At 27.6% G+C, this 26,358-nt stretch overlaps 1 protein-coding gene across 1 annotated transcript in view; it reads left to right on the top strand.

The window, feature by feature from the left end:
- LOC112598838 (LIM/homeobox protein Awh) overlaps nt 1–26,358 on the top strand; it is a 52,885-nt gene that overhangs the window by 16,089 nt on the left and 10,438 nt on the right. Inside the window, exon 3 of the mRNA XM_025345471.1 lies at nt 14,079–14,260. Within this exon, the coding sequence (XP_025201256.1) occupies nt 14,079–14,260 (182 nt within the window). The remainder of the gene's footprint in view (nt 1–14,078; nt 14,261–26,358) is intronic.

Raw genomic sequence — 26,358 nt, 5'->3', positions numbered from 1 at the left:
TATGGATGTATAGAAATCTCGGGATGTCTATAATAATTCATTCGGATATGTCATCGCCGCCCTCCCCCAGAGAGACCGCCGCCGCCGCCGCCACTGCCACTGCCGCCGTCGTATTAAAGCGGTTAGCTAGTAATTATTCCGCGTCTTTGACTTTGATCGTATATACTCATATATTATATTAATATATTATTACATATCGAAAGACGTATGTGTGCAGCCGCGACATTATATTGTACTCGTTACATATATACGCATGTGTGTGTTTGTAATAATATATAATAGAATATAATATAGTAATATATACAATACTTGCGTGAATATATACATAAACTGCAGCAATATATTTAAGTATAAACGCCGGAACAACGTCGCCCCGCCGCCATCTGCTCGTCCGCATTATTGGAGGTGTATTATATTAAAATATGGGTTATATATACATGTATGTGTAGTGTGTAAAATTTGTATGCCAAAAAAAATATAATAATCGAATAAACACAAAAACGACGACGGCGACGAGTCGAGTCAAGTCAGCAGCAGTCCTTATGCGCCTATATTATATTATACATGTTTTCGGGTCTTAACTGATCGCTGCGGTCCATTGTCACGTGTATTTGTAACGTCCTTTGTAGTATATATATATATATATATATATGTATACATAATAATGGGAATCGTATACACAGAAGTACGCTCGCGAATTCTCGGGATGCTGTACAATAATATAATGTATACTATTATGTATATACATTTTTTTTCTCAAAAAAAAAAAGTCAAAAAGCCACTCGTCCCGGCGCCCTCCCGGGCCGCAGCTGATGTCCGAATCGTATTTTTATTTGGTATTATACGTTTTTAATGCACTCGCCACCGCGAAGTACGCGCGCGCGAACGCGTGTGTGTATATAGCGGTGCAAGACACAATACGCACGCCCCCTATTCCGCCCATATGAATTGTATAATATAATATATGTACACGATAATAGTAATACGTGCACAATGATGATGCAATGGTAATAGTCTGCGGTCTATACATGTATATATGTACACACGTGTATATATTATTATAAGAGTTGGAGCGAGAGAGAGTGAGAGAGAGAAAAAAAAACTTACATATTATTATTATATTATACGCACAACAATCGTTTGCCAAAACACACACCCTCTTGACTGCGAGCGCGTCGCGCCCGCGTGTTTAATATTATTATCGGGGTGGGCTTATATTATATACATATACGCATACGTATGTATATTTTGTCCGACACAGTTTGTAATTTAATAAAATCCGTAACGTACGTTACCTAAACCGAACCGTTGAACGAATGACTCGTAGAATAAATGTATACTCGATACATGTCCCGTATATATATATATATATATATATATATTTGCGGTTTTGGCGTGTCTACACAACGACTACACGAGGTCAACGCATATATTATTATTCTATTATGAAATATCACTATATATATGCGTGTGCAATGACGCGAGGGGTGTCCCGATGTATGCACTTGGGGGTAGTTTCACACATTTCGAGTGTACCCACACGATGTTAATAGTCACTGTTTAACCAAATACTATTAAATATTATTATTATATATTACATTTACCCGTATGGCCTTAAATCTACTATACACATGCATTACTATAATATTGTGTATATTATCAATACCTTCCTGATATATGCTTGCTGTTTATATAATAATATGTTAGTATCGACTATCTGTGTTTGGGAAATTATTTAAAAAAAATAATAAATTAATAAGATCACGTTATATGCCATACAGTCTAATCGTAATATTATTCTTTTGGTTTATCTGTAGCGCGAGTGTTATATATGAAATTTTACTAGCTCCTTAACATCGAACTATATATATTACGTATTTAAATATAGTAACTCAACTATTATCGGATAAACTTTATAGAGAAATTAGCTTAATAGACTATATCTTCAATTTCTCGTATCGTACTTTATTTCTTCAATAATTACACAACTTACTATACTCAGGTACTAAATATTATATTATTTTGATATTGATAATTTAACTACATATTATTACATGTATATTTAACTATCTATATGTCTTAAGAATTAAATTAAATTAAATTTTATTTGTCCAACACGAATATTTACAGCTCTTGGTACAAAATCTAGACTATTACGATTTACTGAAGTTGTTGTTTTTTCTATTTTATTATCCAATTATAATTTAATAACTTATTGTATTATAAATAAAATATTATTATTTATAAGTATTAAATTAATTATATCAGTATTTATGAAAAATATATTTTATATATATATATATATATATATAAATAAACAAGTTTATAAATTGAATTATTGGTTTAGTGGTAGCTATACTGTCCCCGGTGGGTGTTCTCTAATTTCAGAATTTTTTTATTAATTAGTTATAGAAAACGTTATATCTTATATGAACTACTTATTTACTATTTTTATAGATGGTTTTCGGGTGAACGGTATAACTTGCTTATAGACTTATTTACAAATGCTACTGTACACGCTGACGCTGAAGTTTTAACAGCAGCAATCACAGTAGCACATAAAATACACCGTAACAGCTAGACACTGACGTTCAACATACTTAGCACATATATGTACACATACGTTTACTTATTTATATATTTCATGACTTAATTAATTATTAAAAAATTATTAATACCTTTAATTTATATATTTATTCATAAAATAGTTTTAAACATTTTGATTTTTAACTTAATCATCATATTCAGAGTTCAAAACACATTAAAGTCATTCAAATTCTAGTGGAACGACGTTTCATTATAATAAGTCATAGAAAAATATAATATGTTCTCTGTACTCTGTCCACTGTACAACAAGATAGCATACCATAGATAGATAAAAATTGGTTCTTCTTCTATTTTATTTTGGCGTTTATTGGCATGTTCTTTTATTAAACAGAGTATAGATAAAAGAGCGATATAGCTTATCGTTAAAAATTTTAAAATTAGGTTAAATAGGAACTAATCAATCATAAAATTTTCTCATAAATCTTCAAATCTAAAACCCACTTACTTTATATTAATTTTAAAACGTAAATTTTTTTTTTTAATGTAAAATAAATTATTTATACATTTATTTAAATAAAAAAACTGCAAAAAAAATTATCGTTAGCTAATAGTACTCATTACAATAATTACATAACAATTTAATATATTTTTTTACATGTACTTAATAATAATAATTTATTTAATTTTCTTTGTGATTATAAGTAATTTTTTCATTTTGAGTGGTAAGAATATCACAATAAATTTAAAATAAAGTTTAATACTCGAATTAAACTCTTTTATAAACCTGCTAAAATTTTCAATGTTTATAAATAATAATACATCTGTTTAGTAAATTAAAAATAGTGTTTAATTTAATTTTATACTAAATGTGTGACTTTTGGATGTAATTTAATAAGCTTAATGGTTGTTTTAATTTATTGTTTATTTGTTTTACTCTTAATCCCTATAGAGAACTTTCCGATGGGTATATATATAATATAATCGTACTATATAATATATGAACATATTATTATATTCCACGAATAATGTACATTATTTTACTATAGGTATAAATTGTATTCTGGTGCTATGTACTCGTATTACTTATTACATATTAATAATCTGTAATATATTTCGTCGATCCAGATACAAAGATACGCCTATTGTATCATACATACTGCTATTTTTTATTTAAACGTATAATATACTGAATGTGTAGTCTGGAAGATATGAACAAAACAACTCATTTACTTTGTAACTTAAATCATTAAATCTTCTAGGTAGGAACATGATAGGAAACTGTGCATAAAAAAACGACCGATAATATATGTTAAGTACACACGCGGTTCCGGTTTGGCGTATTTTAATAATATATGTTTAAGTAATAATAAACTAATACCTATGATATTATATATTTATAAAGTGTGACGAGCATGTGATGGGCGTCGTCCTTGGGTAACGACGAAGACAATGACGGCCATATTGTTTAAATGGTGGGATAAATTGAGCGTATGTGTGCGTATGTAGAGAAAAAAGAAATGAAAAGGAGGGTAGAGACAAAAAGCGGAAAAAAGTACGGTTGAAGAGGACCGGTGTGAAAACAACGATAATTTGTTGCCGGTGAAAAGGCAACTGTTTGGTCGTCAGTGGCGGTGGCGCGACGATTGGACGGGGAGGAAGGACGTGGCGGCGGCGACCTGTCACCCGGACCAACGTACCGTGACACTGCTGCGGCTGCAACCTAGAGGACAGGACGCGAGAGCTAGATAAAGAGAGAAAGAGAAAGAATGAGTAAGAGAGGAGTGGACCCGTGAAAGGGGAAAAATGCTTCTCACATGTGTGGTAGTCGCTTTCCCCCCTCAGAGAAGTATATATTATTATATTATTGTGTTATTATTTTATCATCGTCGAAACGCGACAGTGGCGACTGCACGTATTTCTCACATACAGGAAAAAACGTATTTTTGTTAGACTCTCGACTATAGTAAATTTTACCATTGTACTCAGAAATTTTTTATCGTGAACCAAAGAATATCTTAGGAAATATAAGAAGTTTAAAGAAAAAATACTAATAAATTATAATTTTAGGAAGATACTAAAAATATATAGAATAGTATATTATCCAAAAACTAAAATAAAAAAAACAATTTTAAATTATTAGTGTTTTTTAAGATATTGAAGTATTTTGCTTGATTTTAATAAAAGGAAATCACTATTTTTCTTTGAACTTATCGCAAAAAATACCGATAGTATAGATAGGAAGTAAAGCACCAATAATAGCTAATAATAGTGAATTCATAAATCATTCAGTTAATATTGAGTTTAAATTAACTTATACAATATCATGTGGTTTAAACTCCTAAAAACATGTGTGCTGATACGATATGATTTAAAATTTAATTAGTTATTAGATATATACATATTAGAATATATATATTATATGTATATAATATGTGTATTTCATAGTGTATTTTTTTCTAATAAGTAATAACCCAAATTTCTATATCTAAGGTCATTTGGCTGAGAAATTTTATGTTTCATATATATTCATCAAAACCTCGTTTAACTATATAATAGGTACCTATAAACATTATATACAATTATATATACATAATTCATATATTAATATACTTAGTACTTAAAATATATTATATATATATACATAATAGTAACGATAACTAGTCATGTATACGCTTTATTTCTTTTGTTTTAATTTATGTAAAGTATACTGCACAGTCAATTGCATATATTCAATTTTTTTTATAGTATTTTTTTTTTCAAATGAATAAATAGTTGTATGTAAATCTCAAAACTATTAAAATGAATTTACCTCGCTTATTTAATAAACGAGTTCTTGTGTGAGTAACTTGTATAATTTTGTAGTTTAACTTAAATACTATTATATGCATTCAACGTACTGAATTGTCAAAAAGGAACTTAGGATTTTTAACTATGATTATGTTATATTATAAATAAGTACTTACTTTTATTTTTTTATATATTACATAAAACTAACTTAATTTTCAGTTATTGATGTAGCAATTAATTTTTTGTTGGAATGCATTATGTATTACTTACCTATATTAGTGTTGCGTTTTATTAAATATTTTAATTTTAATTTTTCAAACTATTTGAATTATACACTGTAGGTATTGTTTTGTTATTCATAGATTATAAGTCATATTTATCTTTTAATTATTCTACGCATTAATTTCAAAAATTAAATATACACTAAGTTAAAATTAATGTAGGTAATATTGCAGTACCTATATAGTATAAAAAATCTTATGGATTTTGTAAGTCAATTAAATATAAACAACGCGAACTTATTAACTAATTAGGTACCTACAAATAAAATGTTTTATGTACCTATTTTATTATGTTACGATATCTTAAAATATATTATTAATATCAATATAAACATTACTAACAGTAACTCGATTTGCGTATCGATCATAAATCAAAAATTGATGTGGTCGATGTACTATGATCATCTAAAATCTAAATGATTTCAAATATTGAGTAAGAGAATACATTTTAGGCACCTAACTATAGAAAAACGTATTATACCTGTATTGGGACGTTAGGTATAACTATAGCTATCATCGTGTATTATTATTATTATTGTGTTTGCGGAAGAAAATATATAGTATTTTACGTATTATACGAGACGAACGAAGTGATATCTGTCGGCAATAAACGATAACGTATTGTAAAGACGCATATATTATTATGATTTCCACTGTGGCTTATAAACAATTTCACAGTTAAATTCGATTTTACGACCCGCGTCATCGCGGCCGGTCACCACTGCCCAATTATGAATCAAAAACGGGCTCGCGCGCATACGCATACACTCACACACGCGCATATATATGTATAGTGCAGACCATATTATTGTCATCCTCCTCACATAACATAAATGTTCACATATTTATAATACGCATAATATACATGTGTTTATCTCTTCGCGTTAAGTGTAATAACTTTTAATGTACGACGAAAACATAAAGAATGAATGAACGCACATTTCGACGACGGTTGGATCAACAGATAACCGGTTCGACCACCTTTTTCTCGTTCAAAATATGTTTTATATATTACAATAAACGATCTTCTAAACCGTCTTCGGCAGCCGTTTAAATTCGATATCGAATGTCGCGCAATGCCATGAATTAAATGATATTTACTTTGTCTCGTGCAAAATGTGATTAACCACGAATTTATGGCGTGATTTAGCGTTAAAAAATGTGTCTCAGAAGGGGAGGATGCTCGAGCAAAGATTTAGTTTCACCAAAAGTTTTTATTTACCCGCTAAAAATATAATTTCATTATATCTACAATTACGGCACAGATGAATTCTTATAACAGCTGTATTGGAGCTTACGAAAATGCAAATAACTATACCATCATTGACTGGATTAATGCCATTCCTCTTCTCCTACTTATTTTGGTCCACTTCGAAAACTGCCCACTTAAAACTAAAAAATAATAGAACATTTTATTTTATTCGAATGTTAAGACATACTTCTATACCTCAAGTCCCGCACACAGATTAGTATCTTATATTAAAGGTATTGGTACCTAATGAATGGAACGAAACACGTTAATGCGGTGGATTACGAGCTACTGTTTTACTGTATTCGTTTCCGAATAAAACATATATTGTGATGTGGATTTTTATTTTCTATTTTTATAGTAGTCGATATTAACGAAATTAAAAAAAACTGTTTTAGATCGATGAATAGATATTGACATTATTATTTACTTTACCTTGATGTCTGCGCCTGCACGAAAACCGCATATATTATTATATAGGTTTTTTATATGGATCTATTAAACCATTTTAATGTCGACGCGTCAAAGTACATAGAATAAATATTAAAACTATCTATATATATAGCGAAAGTATATGTTTTAAAGATAAAAAAAATATAAGCTTATTAGTTATTATTTATCTGTTCATTCTAGAATTTGTTAATATTGAAAACTATAGTACATTCATATAAATTTAGGTACCTATAGATATGTTTGTTTTAAATAAATGATAAGTATTAAATAATTAAGTTATTTTTTCACTATATCTTTATAATATATATATATATACGTTATTATTATTATTTCCATTATGTTACATTTTATGCGATTTTGGTGGTCTGTGGTGGAATCCATACACCAGGGGTCACCAACTAATTTCTATGGGGGTCCGTTTTGAAACTTACCAAACTTTACGCGGTCCAAACAGTTTTAATGACTTTTGCACACGTTAATAATCAAATTGTATTATATACACGTTAATAAATAGTAGGTAAATACATTTTTTAAATTTGTATTTATATATATTTATTTATTCATATTAAATTCATTTATTAATATAAAATGAAAACGCGCTCGCGGTCCGTAAAAAAAGTACTCAAGGTCCGTATCCGGACCGTGGTCCGCCAGTTGGTGACCCCTGCCATACACTATAATTATTACATACCTAAATTTAAAAATAAAATTGCCATATAAAAATAATTATAACCAACAACAAAAATCTTTTATTATAAAATCATAAGAATATACGATAAATCTACAAATGACACACACGTGGTACGTCGAATAAGCTTTGAAGTATAAAACTTCCTTATATAGATAGGTATATAATATTTAAAATAAAAATCAATGTTTTTATTTTTTATTTGCAAAATTATTATCCATATTATTTAGTAGGCATAATAATTCATACATTTATATGAATTGTTATATTTAAAGAAATTTTATTATCTCTAAGTTTAACCTAGATTTAGGGGTCTGATGGTATTTCAAATTCAAAGCGCAATTGGCATTTTTACTTCTACTTTTGCTTAACTTTTTGTTTGGGTAAGGTAGATTTCTATCAGTATAGAAAATTAGCTAGGTGACATAAATTTATTAATCAGGGGACTCGAGGTCTATGTTAAATTATCGTCCATTTACTAGTTTAATTCTGATTGGTAAATTATTTGAAAAAATGCAGTAATAAGCGCAGATTTGAATTACACCTAATCAACATAAGTGATTACACTCACCACTTTTTTTTAAATATTTTAATCAAAATCTTGTTTTAATCAACCGACTTAAATTTACTTTTATTTTCTGATAACGTAAAATTATTTTATTTTGTCAAATTTGAAAATTATACTATTTCGCTTATTACAATAACCGTTAAATAAGCCATTATAGTTTGGGCATTCTATAGTTGGTATTAAATTGACTATCTAAAACTGTAAAGTTATATCATTTCTCAGAAACTGCTTCATTTTCCTATATGATTATTTTATTAATAACGTAGTAATTCATAAAATAAATCATTATTCAGATATTATTCTTAGTACCTCACATTGACTGTATAGTAGGTTTAACATTCCGACTTTTAAGGTTTATTTTTATAAGATTCAACATCCAGGGTCAGTATTATGACCAAACAATATCTGTCGATATTATACTCATCTTTAGTGCGCTCAGAGGTAGATAAGTGGTATAGTCCTCATGCACTGCTTATGTATAACAAAATTCAAATTGAATGTGTTCAAAATTGATTTTTGATAATAGTTTTCTGATCTATAGGTATTGAACAAACACCATAAATAATAGTGTATTTCAATGGCAATTATTTTATTTACGCTTATTAAAAGAAGAGTTATGATTAATATCATACTTTTAAATGGTTTAATTTTGGGGCTCGGTTGATTTATAATTCAGTATATAAGATTTCGAATTCTTAAAATAACCTGATTATTAAAACCATATTACTTTGTTTATTATTTAGATAACATAACCCACTATAAGAAGAGCTATATGTACTTAATTAAATAGTCTAAACATAATTAATAAGCCTTGGTTATACATTTTTTCATATTAATTATAGTAGCATTAGGTACATTAAATAATATTTTTTTAGTTTATTTTATATTTTTTTTAAACGTGAGGGAGAGAGAGTTTAAATACAAATCGTTATGCGTTTCTTCTATAGCGACCGCACAACATACATTGCGCTACATACCTGCCTCGATATAATGTGACGTGTTAATATTGTTTTATACACAGAATCCGCGGGGGTCCAATACGTACCTAATGGTTTTATATATATTATATATTATATTATCATGTTTATTTTTTCCGTTTGTTTTACATATCGAAGTCACTAAACAGAATGCTAATATACTTATTAATGTAATTATGTAACCTACCTGTACAATGACGGTGTCTGAGTGAAAAAATAATACAACAGTAAGTCGTACCTATATTATCTATATACATATATATGTATATTATTATTATTACCTTTAAATAATTATTTAAATATACACGTGCGGACTTTGCGGTAATTTGTTTTCGTTTTTATGGATAGGCGCGCGTTATCTCGAGCCCGATCAAAATGTAGCGCCTGCACTCGTGATATGTAGGTATATGACAGACGTGAATATATACTTAATATAATAATATGCCACGCGTGTAAATAATTGAAACACCGCAGCTGGATCATCGAAAAAACTTGAACGGATAAAATAGTGTTATAAGTCTCGGCGAATATACGTATATTGTATATAATACACACGTCTCGTGACTACGGGACGTCGTCGTGCCACCCCCTTTCCCCAAATTTATGGATTTTATGCCCCTCGTTCTATCATCGTTTATTATATATTATTAGGTTTTTTTTATTTTCGTTTATATACTTTGTATCAAAAATCTGTCTGTCTAATATTCAATATGCTAACCATAACAGTCTAATAGCACATTCGTATACGCGATAAACGTCGACCGCATATGCATATTGATCATACGTCATATATAATACAGGTAAAACAAAGTTGTTCTAAACCGTATTGCATAGTGATTATTGTATAATATATGACGTTGATATAGCCGTACACGTATATTATACTAATACAAGTTTGGATTTTAAATCTCCGATAAAATTCAATATTTATTTGTGCGCGCTGAACGTTTGAATTATTGTTAACATTTGTTTGACATGATAATGTTTTGATGCGAGCAAACAAATTGAATATTTTTCCTAGAGTTTTTTTTTTTTTTTTTTATTAAACAAACTCTAAAACAAATGTCTTATTTTCAAGTTTGATGTTTTAATTATAATGCAGTAGGTATATACATTATACATATTTAATGTATACCACTTAAATCAGATTTTTATAACAAAACATTTGTTTTTTTATCAAGCACTAACAAATATAATATAACATTATGATTTATATGTTTAATTATAAAAAGTAAATACACGCGTTAATTGCAGTTAATTCGATCATTTTATTTTGATTACCTATATCAACGTATTCGGTAATGACTTCAAAATTATGGCCATTAAATGTTTGTGTTTATTTAGGTTTCATACATTCATCCTTTGTGGGTCGTAAAAAATATGATAGCAGCAGCAGTGATCTATCAACACAATCGTCAATAATAATCGATGTTTATATAAATATGGATATTTGATATTTTAATGATGGTTAATAGATGAGAAAAGGAGTCAATAATCAATAATTGAAAAAAAAATGTTTTTTAAAAATGTTTAAAATTTTAATAAAAATCAGTTAATTATGTAAATAAATTCATAGGTACATTAGGTACTTCTCAAAGAAGCAAACTCTACAGATTCTTTTTAATATTGTAAGCTGATAAAATAATAATATTTTATTTATTAGTGTGTATACACTATCAAGGGCGCCCATATGGGAGGGCAAGGGAGGGACATTTCCCCCCTGGAAAATGTTGAAAAATTGTTTACACAAGATCTACAATGAGTGAAGACTGAAAATAGATTTGATGGATTATGTATGATAAGCGTACATAGGAAAAAATTGATGATAAAATGAATGAATATATAGAATAAGTAATAAATATATTTGGTGTTAAAAAAAGAAATTTACAATTTTTATTTGTAAATTAATATTTTAATAAATTTATGTTATTAATTAAATGAAAATTCAATAAATAATTTTTATGGGTAATTGGTTAAATAATTATTATTTCATAATTTTCCAGTTTGATATATAAAATATAATAGTATAATGTTTAATTGTAAACCCCTTCCTATCTCGTGGACATAATTAAAATTTTTCTCCCCCCCCCCTTGAGAATTTTTCTATGGGCGCCCTTGTATACTATACGTATTACACAAATCAACATGCAAAATTTTTAAATCAGTTCTTGCGACTTATTAGAAAAAATATCAAGTATTTAATATGTAATTTAATTGAAAATTATATCATTTTAAACAAAGTTCCAAAGTAAGATAAAAAAAGTGATAAATTACATGAAATAAAATTCGAGCATTTTTCTTGTGAAAAAGTGTTCTCTAGTTAAATTTATTTTTTATATTTCACCGAGTGTATAGAGATAATATTTTCGATTCATAAAAAACTTTAAAATTTTCATGAAAAAGTCGATTTACTAAAGTGCGTTACGACACACAAAATTGCAAGTTTCCCTATACAGCTTTTAAATAAATAGATGCGTGATAGTAGGTATGCGTCATACCGTATTATAATACTCTATTTATGGGAACACCACTGAATTGTATGGGCCTTATTATTATAATCGACGTGCGTCTGTCGATTTATTATCGGACAAACGCGAAATCGTAAATAATAACCTGTGTGACTATATCCATTTATACACACGATTATAGGTAGGTACGCTCACCGATGAGATGCATTGCTCGGTAGTTACGAATAGTTTAACCACCCGCCGATTTATATATTAATATATACATAATATGCATAATAATATAATAAAATTACGCGCGTATCATATATATATGCGTATTAAAAAAAAAAGCTATTTATATTATTATTATACGAACGTCCAATACCAATAACTATACCGTGACATCACAGTTTGTACTAAAAAACACCAGGGGGGGGGAGCATATATAATAATTATTATATTATTCAGCGTACATATAATATAAATATATATATACTCTATATCGGTAATCTGAGTATCCTACACCAACTTAACACCATAAATGCGCATAGTATATTATAATCTTTTTCTCATTATATTATAATTATATTATGGTCTACCGTTTTTCTCGATTATCATAATTATATTGCGTACTATTACTATATTTGTATAAGATTTTTTAATCGATTATATGACGACGTCACAGCAATACAATAATTTTATTAAATTCTGTCAATTCAAGATATCCTATTGTAAATTGTAATACTACCAAGCTTTATAAGTATACATATAATTACGCGAGTGTAACATGATATCGATACGAAAGTTTGTTTTCTTTTTAATCTTCAATAGCAGTTTATGGATATAAATTGATTACTGTTTGGATGAAATATCTATATTTCGATAAAAATTTGTGTTAGAAATTGATTTGTATAAGTAATATGCAATAGTCTCTGTCGGGCTTATTTTGAGACCAAATTATTTTAAGTTCATTAACTGAATCAGTTCTCAAGGCGGAAGATCCAAGAACAAACTGATATACACAAATTAAAGTCAGTTATTTATTAATAAATATTCATAATTAAATATTTATTTATTTGTGTATTTAAAATATATATATATATTTCTATTTATTATCATATATAAAAAAAGACACGAAAATTGATAATTACAAATAAAGAACACAAATAGGTATTTATTTTTCAAAAATGTTGTTTTGTAATGACTTCGCAATTATATGAAAAAAAAAAATATTTTTAAAAACCATTAATTTTTGAAGTTGAAAGTTGAAAAACAATTAGAATCGTAAAAATTCAAAAATTTAAAAATGTGGAAATACGCCTTCAAAAATACTTGTTGACGTCATTAACTAATAAAGTGAATCTATATTATAATAAACGTATTTTTTCCTATGTATTTGTATACATGTAAATCGGGATCATACAAAAATCTTGTTTAAATTAAATAGGCAAATGATTTAATAATTAGTACCAATAGATTAAACAGTGATAGCTTTACTTATAATTTATTATATATTAATGATAAGCTTATAAGCAATAAGAATATTATCGAATAAAAACACAGTTCGAAAATATATTAGGTATTTTATAACAGGAGTAAGAAACTGGGGGCTGGAGAGCCTTTTTTATTTGGCCCGTGCCACATTTTCAAATTACATCATATTACAATTTTAAAGTTAAAATTTCACATTATAAACAAAATAAATACAATTAAAATGTATAATTTAAATGACCCATTTTTTTTTCTGCTTATTATATTCTGGCCTGCTAGATTTTAATTTTTTGAAAATTGGCTCTCTAGTAATTCTAGTAATTTTGAGTTGTGCGTAGGCGCATGGCCCATCCTTACTTTATAATGATTAAAATATTTTGTCTGGAAAAAAATATATTAATAAATATTAATGGATTGTTTAATTATGAATTAGATAATAATAATGCAGTTGTAGTATTAATATTTTTAAAAGAGTAATAATAAAATACTTGTTATTTAAACGGTTCATTGTATTATTATTTTATCACAATATTGCAATTTAATTAAATATTCTATACAAATAAGTCATATGTTATGTTTGTTTGTTTTAGACTGAATCGTTGCAGTGTCGAGGATGCTCAGATCCAATTACGGATAGATTTTTATTGAAGGTTTCTGACAAAATTTGGCATGTGTCTTGTTTAAGATGCTGTGTGTGCAATTTGGTATTAGAAGATGAACCGTCGTGTTTTATTAAAGATGATTCAATTTATTGCCGACAGGACTATGCCAGGTAAATTATTTTGTAGAATTTTACACAGTTTAATAAGTTTATAAAACAAAACACTATGCAATATAACGTGTAAATAGTATAGGTATATATTATAATAATATTATAGGTACTGTGTTTGATCGTTATTAAGATTATATAATAGAATAATAAATCATATTATTTGATAAATATCGTATATTATTATACACATGTTCTATAGATACTCTTCATATTAAACTTAAGTTAAAAACAGTCAAAATGATTTAACGTTTGAATAAATTCTTTTTAAACTTTAAATATGCAGTTGAAAATATAAGAAATTTTAATAAATACTATACCTACGTAAATGCTATATCGAGTAGCCCAACTGGTTAAGTTAGGTAAAGTACAGTGAAAATAATTTATAGATTATAATTAAAATATGATAATCGGGGTGTTATATTATTTTAAGAATAATAAATTAAAATATTAAAACTCATAAAAGTATCATTTACTATAGTTTTAATTATATTAGCACGTGAATTGTATACTTTTTTTTACAATCATCTAAGCTATACGTAAAAATTAACATTTATAACTTCATTTGAAAAACTGTACTTGCACACGGTAAATACTGAACACACATATTTTACCGTATATGAGCGAAATTATATGTTATTATTATTTTCCTATGCTCATTTACTGTTCATATTTAACAAAGAGTGTAACTCCTCTTCTGTCGAGAACCGAATGTATAATTTCCCTAATGCAATGTAAACCCAACCATAATTCATTAATGAGCACAATTAGAGGTCTGAAACTGGTGAACAATTCAAATAATAACAATAATATATATATATAAAAAAAAGAACACTTCTGCAATTATTTATTTATTGAAATCAACACCGGTGTGGCCAAACGATCGGTTACACTACGCCTTATTGTCACTCGGAGACATGACGAAAAAAAAAGGTAGAAAAATATATTATATTAAATAAAAGTGTTTATTGGTGTGTTTTGATGTACCTATTGTAAAGCGATTTCGAGAGGTCGCGGCGCGAGAATATTATATTATGGGAGCCGCGTGTTTATCATTAACGCCTCTTTACAAACAATTATTATTGGCCAAAGTGTGAAGAAGGTGTCCATATACATCTCGTATACACGCTGTTGACATTATTGTTTATTTAAAAATTTATGACCCCCGCAGAAGTGGCCGAATTTTCAACCTGACTCGGGTAAATATACCTGTATGCACACTGTGCATACAGGTTTAAAAAAAAAAGATTGTTTTTATTTTATTTTCTCTGTCGCTCAGTGATTTATAGAAGGCCTCGCGAGAAGACAGAAGCGGCCGGTCGTATAAATCATAAAATTAGACGTGTTTCGAAGATACCCGTTGAAGACACCGTGGCACAATGCCTCGCACCTGTTAATGTGACACTGTGACTTCTGTAGGCCAAGACGATTTTTTTTTTTATATTCCGCCGCCACCCCCGCGTGTAGCGTTGTGTAGCATGTATATAATCTTGTATATTATTTAACCGAAACTAATATCGCAAGGGCTTTATATATGGTGTCGCTTATTTGTCTCTAGATTTTGTATGGTGTTTTATTATTATTTTATATTTTCTTTTTTGTGAGGTAGAGGAAGATAAATATTTGTCAGTAAAAAGAAAAAAATAATAATACACAAAAAATAACCTTATGGTACAAAATTCCGGCTCAAAACTCGTGTAGTAAAATATTATTTAAAGATTTTCAATGATTATTAATACTAAAAAAATGATTAAGCTTATAATTAATTATATATTATTTTAGATGTGCGCGTGTGTTAATATACAAACGAATTTATGCTTAATACGAATGAATATTAGAAGATAACTTTTATAGTTTTAAAACGCTGCATTGACAATATTAAAATTTAAAATTATGTTTAAATCTCGTGAGTATATTATATTTTTGTGTATTATATTATTTTGTTCTCTCGTAATATGATATTATGTCTCATAAAATATCGTTAAAGAATGGTTGGAAAAGTTTCGTTCGATCCATTAAAACGGCTTACGATGATTTTCTGTAGTCTATAATACCACATTACCATTGTATAATATAATATAACGATATGTAGTTTGAGTTATTAACAAATTTACTATTAACAACGTTTTCCGCTACCTACATGAAACTTAAGCTGACTGCCAATATTGTCACAATATCGGCGTCTACCCACGCGCTTGGATTTTAAAACTGATATTTAAAAAAAAAAACAAACAAATAAAACAAAAACATTAAACAAAAAACCCAGAAGAACTTGAAAACTCGCTCGTTATATGCGCGTATATAAAAAAAAAACTACACGGGGCCCAATTAAACGGCACGTACCGTCCAATAAATCTGCCAGTCGATATGGCGTACGACAACGGAATTAATTTCTACCTACGCCAGTGGTGGTCTTCTGCAGTAGGTTTGTCTTTTACTTTATTATTATTACACGGTTGTTAGTGTTTAAACGAAAAACTCGAGAATAATATAATCTACTATATAATATAATAAAGCGTTAGTGTATCGTCAAATGTTATCTACACAAAAAATTGGGCATAACTTATAAATTATAATATATTACACATAATATTCATATCTGTTAAAAACGCTATAAGTTGTTATACTTCAAATCGGTATTTAAATACTATTATTTTTTATTTGTTTACAAGAACTCTTCAGAATCGAGATTTGTTAGGGTATTTTGTGTACGTACAAATTTTTATACATATATTTTTTTAATTTAGTCTTTTAGTCTTATTGTTAACAAATCTAGAATATAATAAGTTAGTTGGCTTATGTAAAAATAGTTGTACTATAGTTTTTAAATTTAATTTATATATATATATTTAAATAATAAAACAAGAAGATAAGAATCTCAGGTATGTTTTGAATAATTTTACTCAACGTAATTGAAACGTAAAAATAAATTTAAATACTTAACAGTTCATAAGTATGGATATTGGATAGTATAGGTTTTGTTGGGAAATTTTAGTTCAAATTTTCATTAACATAATATACTCGATGAAAATCATGTAATTTGTTTTATTATAATATATGTATTTGAGTTTATTTTATATCGACTGGTTAGCCAAGATAAAAACATATTTAAACATAATTATTTTTCATTATTTTAACCAATATTTTTTATTTAAAAAATATAGTTCATTTAGGTGTTTTGATAATATTTAAAATCTTGAATCTGTTTTAGAATTATTTTTAAAATAATAATGACATTGGTATATATGACTTGTACACACAGTGTATTATAATGAAGATTGTTAATTTATATATAGAATAAAATAAGAAACATTTGTGAGTTCCTATTACTAATATGTTTTAATAATTATTCAATAATTTTAATACCACTTTTCATATCACTAGTCATTGTTGACATTAAGACGATACAATAATATGTAACTATTTACGTAAAATGTGCGTGTAATTGTATGATTTGTAAGCATGATATTATAAACGTATTAGTAATAGTGCAGTATTGCTTTGGATATGGGATTAGTTTCGATTGGTTTACAAGGTGCTAGTTAGACAACACGATATGGGACTTTCATAGCGAAAAAAGTCATTTTTCTGGGAATATATAGGTAGTCTTGTTGCAGATAAAAAATCGGTTTCGATAATTCTTCGGTGTTGATGACCTCAAACATGTAACGCTTCGGGGTCAAACCTCCGCGTGTTTCGATCAATACGAATTATTACATTAATAATAATAATGATGGTGAAAAAAAAAATAAAAAATAAAAAAAAATTGATCGTAATATTGGTCGATGGCCGCAAGGTCGAGTAGTTCACACTTGTATGGAACGTAGAAAACACATCGCGGTCGGTGTCCCTGGAGAGGAGAGGAGATGACAAATGATTCCTCAAACGTCCGATCGTACAATAAAGAAAACAAAATAGAAAAAAAAAAACAAAATAAAATAAAATAAAAATATACCGAGAACATGCCTACTCATCCGGAGTGTTTATATTATTTGTACAAAGGTTACACACACGTGAGGTATATATATTTTATTGTAATACGCGCGAGAGAAATCAAAACCCACTACACACGCACACACACATACCACCACTACTACATAAGATATATATTATTATATAGAAGGGTTATATTATTATTATATGTATATAGGTATAGCGTAATGTGTTGGTAGTTGGTGATATATACTGCGCGCGCGACTAATAAGATTGATTTATCCGGACCATTTTTTTACTGTCAATATTATACATATAGTTACCTGCCTGCTGCAAATACGTAAACGTTTCTTTTTATATATTATAATATTATATGTATTGTTAATACGTTTTTTATATTTATTATCGACCCGATAAAGTCTCTGAACTCAAACTCGCCCGTGTCGATGACATTACCACTATTATACCACTATATAAAGATATTCCTTTAAGGTACCTAACACGATTATCTAAGATACTATCGATAAGATAACTGTGGTACTTACTAACTTCATGGTCTCATCAAACAAAATATGTCAACATATCCTATTTGCTAGGTTAGGAAAAAAATTAATCACATTTCTATGCCTAATATATAATATGTATTATTATTATAATGTCAAATACTCCTGTAATATAAGTGTGTCTTATCGATTTAAACCATCAACAAAGAATTTTTATTGAAAATATACAAAAAAATTAATAATTATTGGTGCAATAAAACATTTTGCTTGAAAACGTAAATACACAAAATTGTTTTCATTGATAGTATGTTGTAATAACCACGTTTGATAGAGTAAACCTTATCAAATTCTTAAACCATACATATTATACATAGTATATTACTCTAAAACATATTCAATAAATTATGGTACAATTTATCAATTAAAAAGATATTTATCATACAATCAATAAAGTTTATCTACTCACTGCTATTAGGAATTCATTTTGTAAATAAAGTTCTGTAACGCTTACCCGGAATAAGGCTATTTAATCATTAATTTTTTAATTATTCATTTTATTTTAAATAAGTTTTGGGTGTTGTATTGTAATTATATTAGGTATTGTCTTCATATAGTGAACATAATAATCAAGTTTAAAACCGGTTTAACAGCTATATTATGGTAAATTGGCATTCCAATTTTTATTTGAAAATGTTTATCTATGTATATATTATTTAAACTTTGTTTGTGCTATGCATAAGTTATGCACAGTGGCTGTAATGTACCTAATATACTTATTTTTAGATACACTTTATCATTTATTACAGTTTTATAAGCACTCTGCAATGATTTACAATATATTTCTAACATTAACAAACAAACGATTTTTATTTAAAATTTTCCATTTTATTTTGTCGACTTTTTATTCAATTTTCAAGTTGTATTCACCTATATTTAAATTAATTTGTAATAAAAAATTATTTTTATGTATATAAGTAGGTTTATTTAATAACATAATAAGTACTTGCACAGATTTTTTTTTTTTTTTTTTGATTAATTGACGGAGAACATAGAATCGGGAAAATTTCACATAATAAGAATTCCTATATGCATTTAATATTATTATTAAAAAACTAAAGTTAAAAATAATTAATTACATAAAATCATTTTTAACAAGATTTTTATGATACAAGTGATATAGTGCATCAATAATACATCAATTTCATTTTTTTTTTTTTCATTATTGATTTTTACAAACAGGTATGTAGATAAATATATTGCATACAATTAATAACAATCAAAAATAACTTAAAATGGATTCTATATTATATTTTAAACTAAAGTAATATGCTAATTGTTTTCATTTATTTTTAAACTTTTTTCATAATTGAAATATTGACTATTTTTCCAACTAGAAAATTAACTAAAATGGATCAGTGTCAGTTATTTCGATTATTTGTAATTATTAATTTATTTGTTTTTTGTAAAGATTGTTTTATATAAAATAATCGATTATTATTGAATCATAATTTATTATGTCCAATGTCCATTGATCTTTTGATATGATGTCACTATTTAATTTATTGATTTACTTTACATTTATATTCTTAATGGCTATTAATTATTATAATTGTCTTATGATATATTTTAAAGCTAAAAGATATATAATGGCTTAATCACACATCACTACATATTTTTCTCCAGTTTTTTAATCACGTTGATGTTGTGGTATATATCATTATCGGACGGTTGTTTTATTATTTCTGTAAAACCCGAAACAATCATGAACGAGTGTTAAGTGTAACTTTTATAATATCCATTGTAGCGTAGTGCACTCAATTACGATCCCGGTACACATATACCTATAATACATATTACCAATGTTTATCGGTGAAAAATCGGGAATTCTTTGATCTTAATAATATAATAATAGTATATATGTACTGCTCTAAATTTTAGTACGTATAACGCATTTAGTAATCGTTATATTATATTCAGTCAAGTAACTACCGAACCATTGGAATACTCAATTCGTACGTCGTTGTTTATGACGAATACAAACATAATATATACATTTTATACACACACATATAAATATATGCATAGAAGCAGCCCTGAGCGAGCAGCGAACTTTGAATACATTCGTTCCGGGCAAAACGTCGCGAGCCGACGATAGACGGACGGACGGTGAACGTGTGACAAATCATTATGTTAAGTCCGGTTGTATTTTTTTTTTTTTTTGAATTTTTCATAAGTCTCCGGAGCACGCGTGTTGTATAGACTTGACCTTCTTACGCGTTGTTTTTTCTTCGTATTTTTAATATTCCTTTAAAATAATAATAATGATAATAATAATAGTAATAGTAATAATAATAATCGTATGTATGACGGTGTGCGTGATTTTTTACAAAATGTACATTACCATGCGCCGACCGGCAAACACACAAAACAAAACTTCTCATTTATTCCACTGGTCCCCGTTACTAATGGGCCTAAAACTATAATCTGTCCACAACAAAACAAAAAAAATAAAATAAAAAAATGTATGTTCTTTATATTTTGTCTTGAATAATGTATATACGCGTGTCTTTTGAAAAACGTTTATATTATGCCGCTCGCCCGTACTGCTGCACGCTTGCAGGTAAATGCCGGATACCGCACGTTGGCGTTCGTGTGATTAAACAATAATATATAATATAATAACGCGTAGGTTATAGGTACTTACATACCTAATAACATTAACGTTTTAATATTTAATGTTTGATGTTTACATCGGGTGAACAGTAACCACGTTTGAGTGTATATTTATATTTTGAAAAAGTAGTAGGTATACCGCTTATACTTATGAATATAATTTTGAAAAACGTGTAACTTTTTTAACGTGTTCAAAAAACTGTGCAATTTATTTTAGATAGCAAAAATCGCGTCTTGAAGGTGATGTCTGTTTTCGCAATGGTGTTTTATAATCGGCCGTCAAATAAGTCGCTACAGTAAACTCTGATCTATAGATGCACTTTCATACAAATGTCCTCTTTTACCTTGATCAATATATCGTACACCGAATTTTCGATGATATCTAAGATTAATTACATAGTATATGGACGTATTAAAAATTTAACTCCACCAAAATAGTTTTAAAAATTACCTCCATGACTCATGGTCATGAGTCCTACTTTTTTTAAATGTAAATAATGTAAATACTCAACAATTTAACTTTTATGTTGACCAACACTAAAATATTCGAAATGTATTATTTTTCATAAACAACGCCCCAGACTTTTGTTGTAAATAATTACTTGGAAACTTATGAGTAATCGACATATAAATTAATCATGGATTTATATTTAAAACTAAAAAAAATATATAAAACAAAAATAATAACAGCTACTTATAATACAAATACCATAAGTATTAAAAACACTATTCATTAATTTTTTTATGGACGACAACATCAATAACGTTTTAATTTCATAATATTATATAGTTGCTGATAAAGGTTATGGTGATAGCAATAATTATTAAATTAATAATATATTATATTATATACACATTATTGTATTTGGATAAAATAACGCAGTCTTATAGATTATTAGTGTAATATAATGATGATTATTTCATACTTAAAGTTTACCATAAACATTTCTTTTAAATATTCTGACATTTTTATAATATATCGTTTATGTTTTTTTTTATATTCAGTGAAAGTATTTAACCCTTAAAAATATATTAAACTTTTTGTATATTCCTGTGTAGTTAGAATAAAAAAAATTATTAATTCTGTTTATAGAATATTATCGTTCATAATAAATCATAAAATATCCAAATGTGTGGTATCGAAAAATAAACAAACTTAAGATGCGATCAATTATGGTGAATACATAATATAAGTTCTAATTATAAATTAACACGAAAATTGATCTACAAAAAATAATTACAACAGCTGCAGATTATGTTTTTAAATACAATGACCTATATGCATATTTTATTAAATATTCCATTGTCATTTATATTCTAGCACGTACTGCGGGTTTCTAAGTCTTGTTTGTAATCACTTGAATGATGTTTTGATTTTTCCGGCCAGTTCACCAAATCCGTTAACAGTTTCATAAAGGTGAATTTATTACAAATATATATAAATTATACGAACATCTACTGTTCAACCTTAATTATTAATATTTGTATTCACCATGATTTTTATCCGATGTTAAGAACTTGATGTAGAATCAATGATAAATATTCTAACTTGTACTCTTGAAACGTTTTACATGAAATACAGGTAAGACGATAAGCCGATAAAGGTGTCGTGTATTAAAAAAATAATTACATTTATGAAAAGACAAAAAATAATAATTATCATTAGTGAATTATTTACCACTATTGATAAACCGTATTTTATATTGTAAAAATGTAATTTATTTTGAATAGACGCAAATTTTATTTGATCTAAATTGTAATTATATAATAAAAAAAATATTTTCAAAATGTTTAGATGATACTTATTGTATAATAAGATGAAGATAATTAATAAAACGTAAAATAAATCATTTTAATAGATCTGATAGCGAGTTAATAATAGAGTCTAACCTATCTATACCTACGTATTAGAATCAATAATGAAATTATTATTCTTCAAGTTCGTGTGAATGTATATTATAATATGATCATTGATCATAATAATATTTTGTTATTGTATTAAGATAGAATAATAACTTTATTTTTCAGTGACATGTGTATGTCGTTTACACTCTACACATGGAGTTTGTAAACACAAATATAATAATGACGTTATTATAATAAGCACGGCGTGATTCATGATCGAACTATGTTTGGCGTTTGCATTGAATTAATGGAGAAAGATTTAAATGTCTATAGTACGCATTTAAGTACCCCTGACGAGCATACTCGTATATGTTCAGCACCAGCTGACACGCTCGCATAAAGATGGCCGTTTATTTTTTTCTCTTTCGTATTTTTATTAGGTATCTAAACAAACAGGGTTTTATTTTGATAAAATTTTCCCACAACCATTTTGTTATGATTATTATTATCACCGTCAAACTTTTTTGAATAAATAATAAAACGCGTCTCTTGAAAATATCAATCCTGCCGAGAGCGTTTCTTAACAACTCATTCAGTTATTTTATTAGATCACAAATATATGTATATATTTATAGATTATAATATGCAAGTACATATTGTGCACAATCATAAATTTTGTTATCATACGTGCGTCGTTATCAAAATATTTGAACTGAACTGAATAATAATAATAATAATAATAAGTAATAACTATAAAATACAGATAAACTGAGAAATCGTATAAAATTGACATTTAGTGGATTATAATTAGAAATATATATATAATGAAAAGTGGTCTCATATCTAAAAAACGCTAATTATTATACACGTTGTATACGTTTATATATACGTTAATACTACATACAATTTTTAACATTTATTTTTTTAGGTCTTCGAAGGAGAGCATTTTTTAAATAAAATGAAAACAACCCCTGCATTTTGGTTTATTAAATTAACTTCCTATATAGTGACGAAGTATACAAAGATTACATTTTATTTTTTTATGTATACACGACTTGTTTATTATAACGTAATATATATTTATATTATACATATTTAATGATGTTATTACTATGGCAATAAGGGGTGACGAAGCTTACTCGTTTTTAACACTATATTATAATCGAGTTGTCATTATAAATAAATGTATTTTTATGTAGGTACTATGTATTAATTTAATTTTTTTTAATAGTATACGTTTAAATTTAAAACATAAGAGAGTTTGAATTGCGTTGTGCAAGGGAATAAGGAATTTGAATGCCTCTTTCTTTTTTTTTTTTTTAATTCATGTGATTTTGTACACCCTTTTAATATGACTCTTACATAATATATACCTATATAATATTATCATCTTTAACCTTATTTTAAATTTTGTGTACAAATAGTTAACGAATGGTAGTGTGTATTATTTAACTATTCATTCAATATTATATATTGATAAAACGAAATGTTTTTACAAAAGTATTCTGTTTCAGATCGTGTAATTAAAAGTAGATAAAATATTTATATAGCAATGATTATAACTAATGAAAAATCAAAATTTTATTTAGTGCGGTTTCGCCGTCAAGTAATATCATTAACTAAATGTATCAACGTAAAGGGTAAAAACAACAACGTCATCGATATTAAATGTTAGGATCGTGTGCAGCACGTTAAACCGTCTAAGAAGATAATAATGAAGAATGTTTGCGAAATCCCTTTCAATACATACGCATTTATAATATATATATACATATATTTGTGATTGAATTTGCAGACTCGTCTTAGAATACGATTCTGGTACACCCCCGTCGTCTCGCAGTGTACGGTCGTGAAATTTCAATAAAACAATAATAATCCTAACAATAATAGCAAGTATAGACTGTCAATCAATACACAGGCCACGTCCCGCCGAGGTATGGAATAATATTACACTATAATATGTGTCTCGTCCGCGCGCGCGTCATGTACACAAAAGCTCTCGTCAACGGAAAAGTTTCGATATTATTATTTATGTTTTGTTGTTGTTTTAAAGAACGGACTCGTTCGAGACGACGAGATGAAAAGAATAATTCCGGTCACGATTCTAGTTCTCTCTCACTCTCTCTCTCTCTTTCGTTCGGCGTTTGTCATTTATAATATATATATATGTATATATTTGTTATTCGCACGTCGTAATGCCATTATATACGCAGATCGGCGGTAGACGAGCGACGGCCTCGGAGCGTGGATCGCGTAATATAATAATCTCGAAAACTGTAGATGTTGCAATATATACGTGGGTAAACCCGACGACGACTTTTTCGTTTGTCGTCGATACGAATATTATATTAAGTTTTAAAGGAGGACGGCGGCGGGGTCGAGATATACATGCGTAATAATAATAATAATATATTTTATATAGTTTGGGTATTATTCAGCCGGTATATCGTGTGTTATACCAATGTGTGCGCGTCGTCGGTATAAAGTAATAATAATAATAATAATAATAATAATAATATACAGAGAACTCGCGTAGGTAATGAGATTATCTACCACCGCCGTAGCATTGTATACGCACACTTGCACACGTGTGTAATATTATATTAAGTATGATCAACCACGGCCTGGTGAAATATAATACGTGCGAGCGTCTACAGTAAAATTTGGTTAACTTAAACTCATAGGCACAATATTTCAATTTTTTCATTGGGCGGGATTGAAAAAACCTATGTCAATCAGACACTATATAATATAAATGTGTTAAATTTAAACTAATGATTAATAATTTTATACAAAAAACTATGTCAAGCTTCAAATTTTTTACTGGTCCCTGCGTGATAATTGCTCAATAAAAATAATTGAAAAAAATCACTTTTAACTTGAACGTTTTCATACAAACGACTAAGATTTAAAACTTAGCGATAACACGTAAATAGTAGGTATATTAAAAAAAATAGTATTATTCGCTAATAAATGTATTCATGTATGGCAAGATTCTGTAAAAGATTTCATATATTTTTATTTGACTTTCAAAGAGAATAAGTTGATAGCTTTTTATAAATTTAATAAAATATGATTCAGAAACAAATATATGGTTTTAATTTTTAATGTGAAAACAACCTTACCTGTTATTTGTATTTTAATATT

Source organism: Melanaphis sacchari, unplaced genomic scaffold (genome assembly GCF_002803265.2).
Source record: "Melanaphis sacchari strain LSU unplaced genomic scaffold, SCAv2.0 Contig4_pilon_pilon, whole genome shotgun sequence".
Lineage (NCBI taxonomy): Eukaryota > Metazoa > Arthropoda > Insecta > Hemiptera > Aphididae > Melanaphis > Melanaphis sacchari.
The sequence above is the reverse complement of the archived record's forward strand: the minus strand, read 5'-3'. Positions and strand labels throughout refer to the sequence as shown.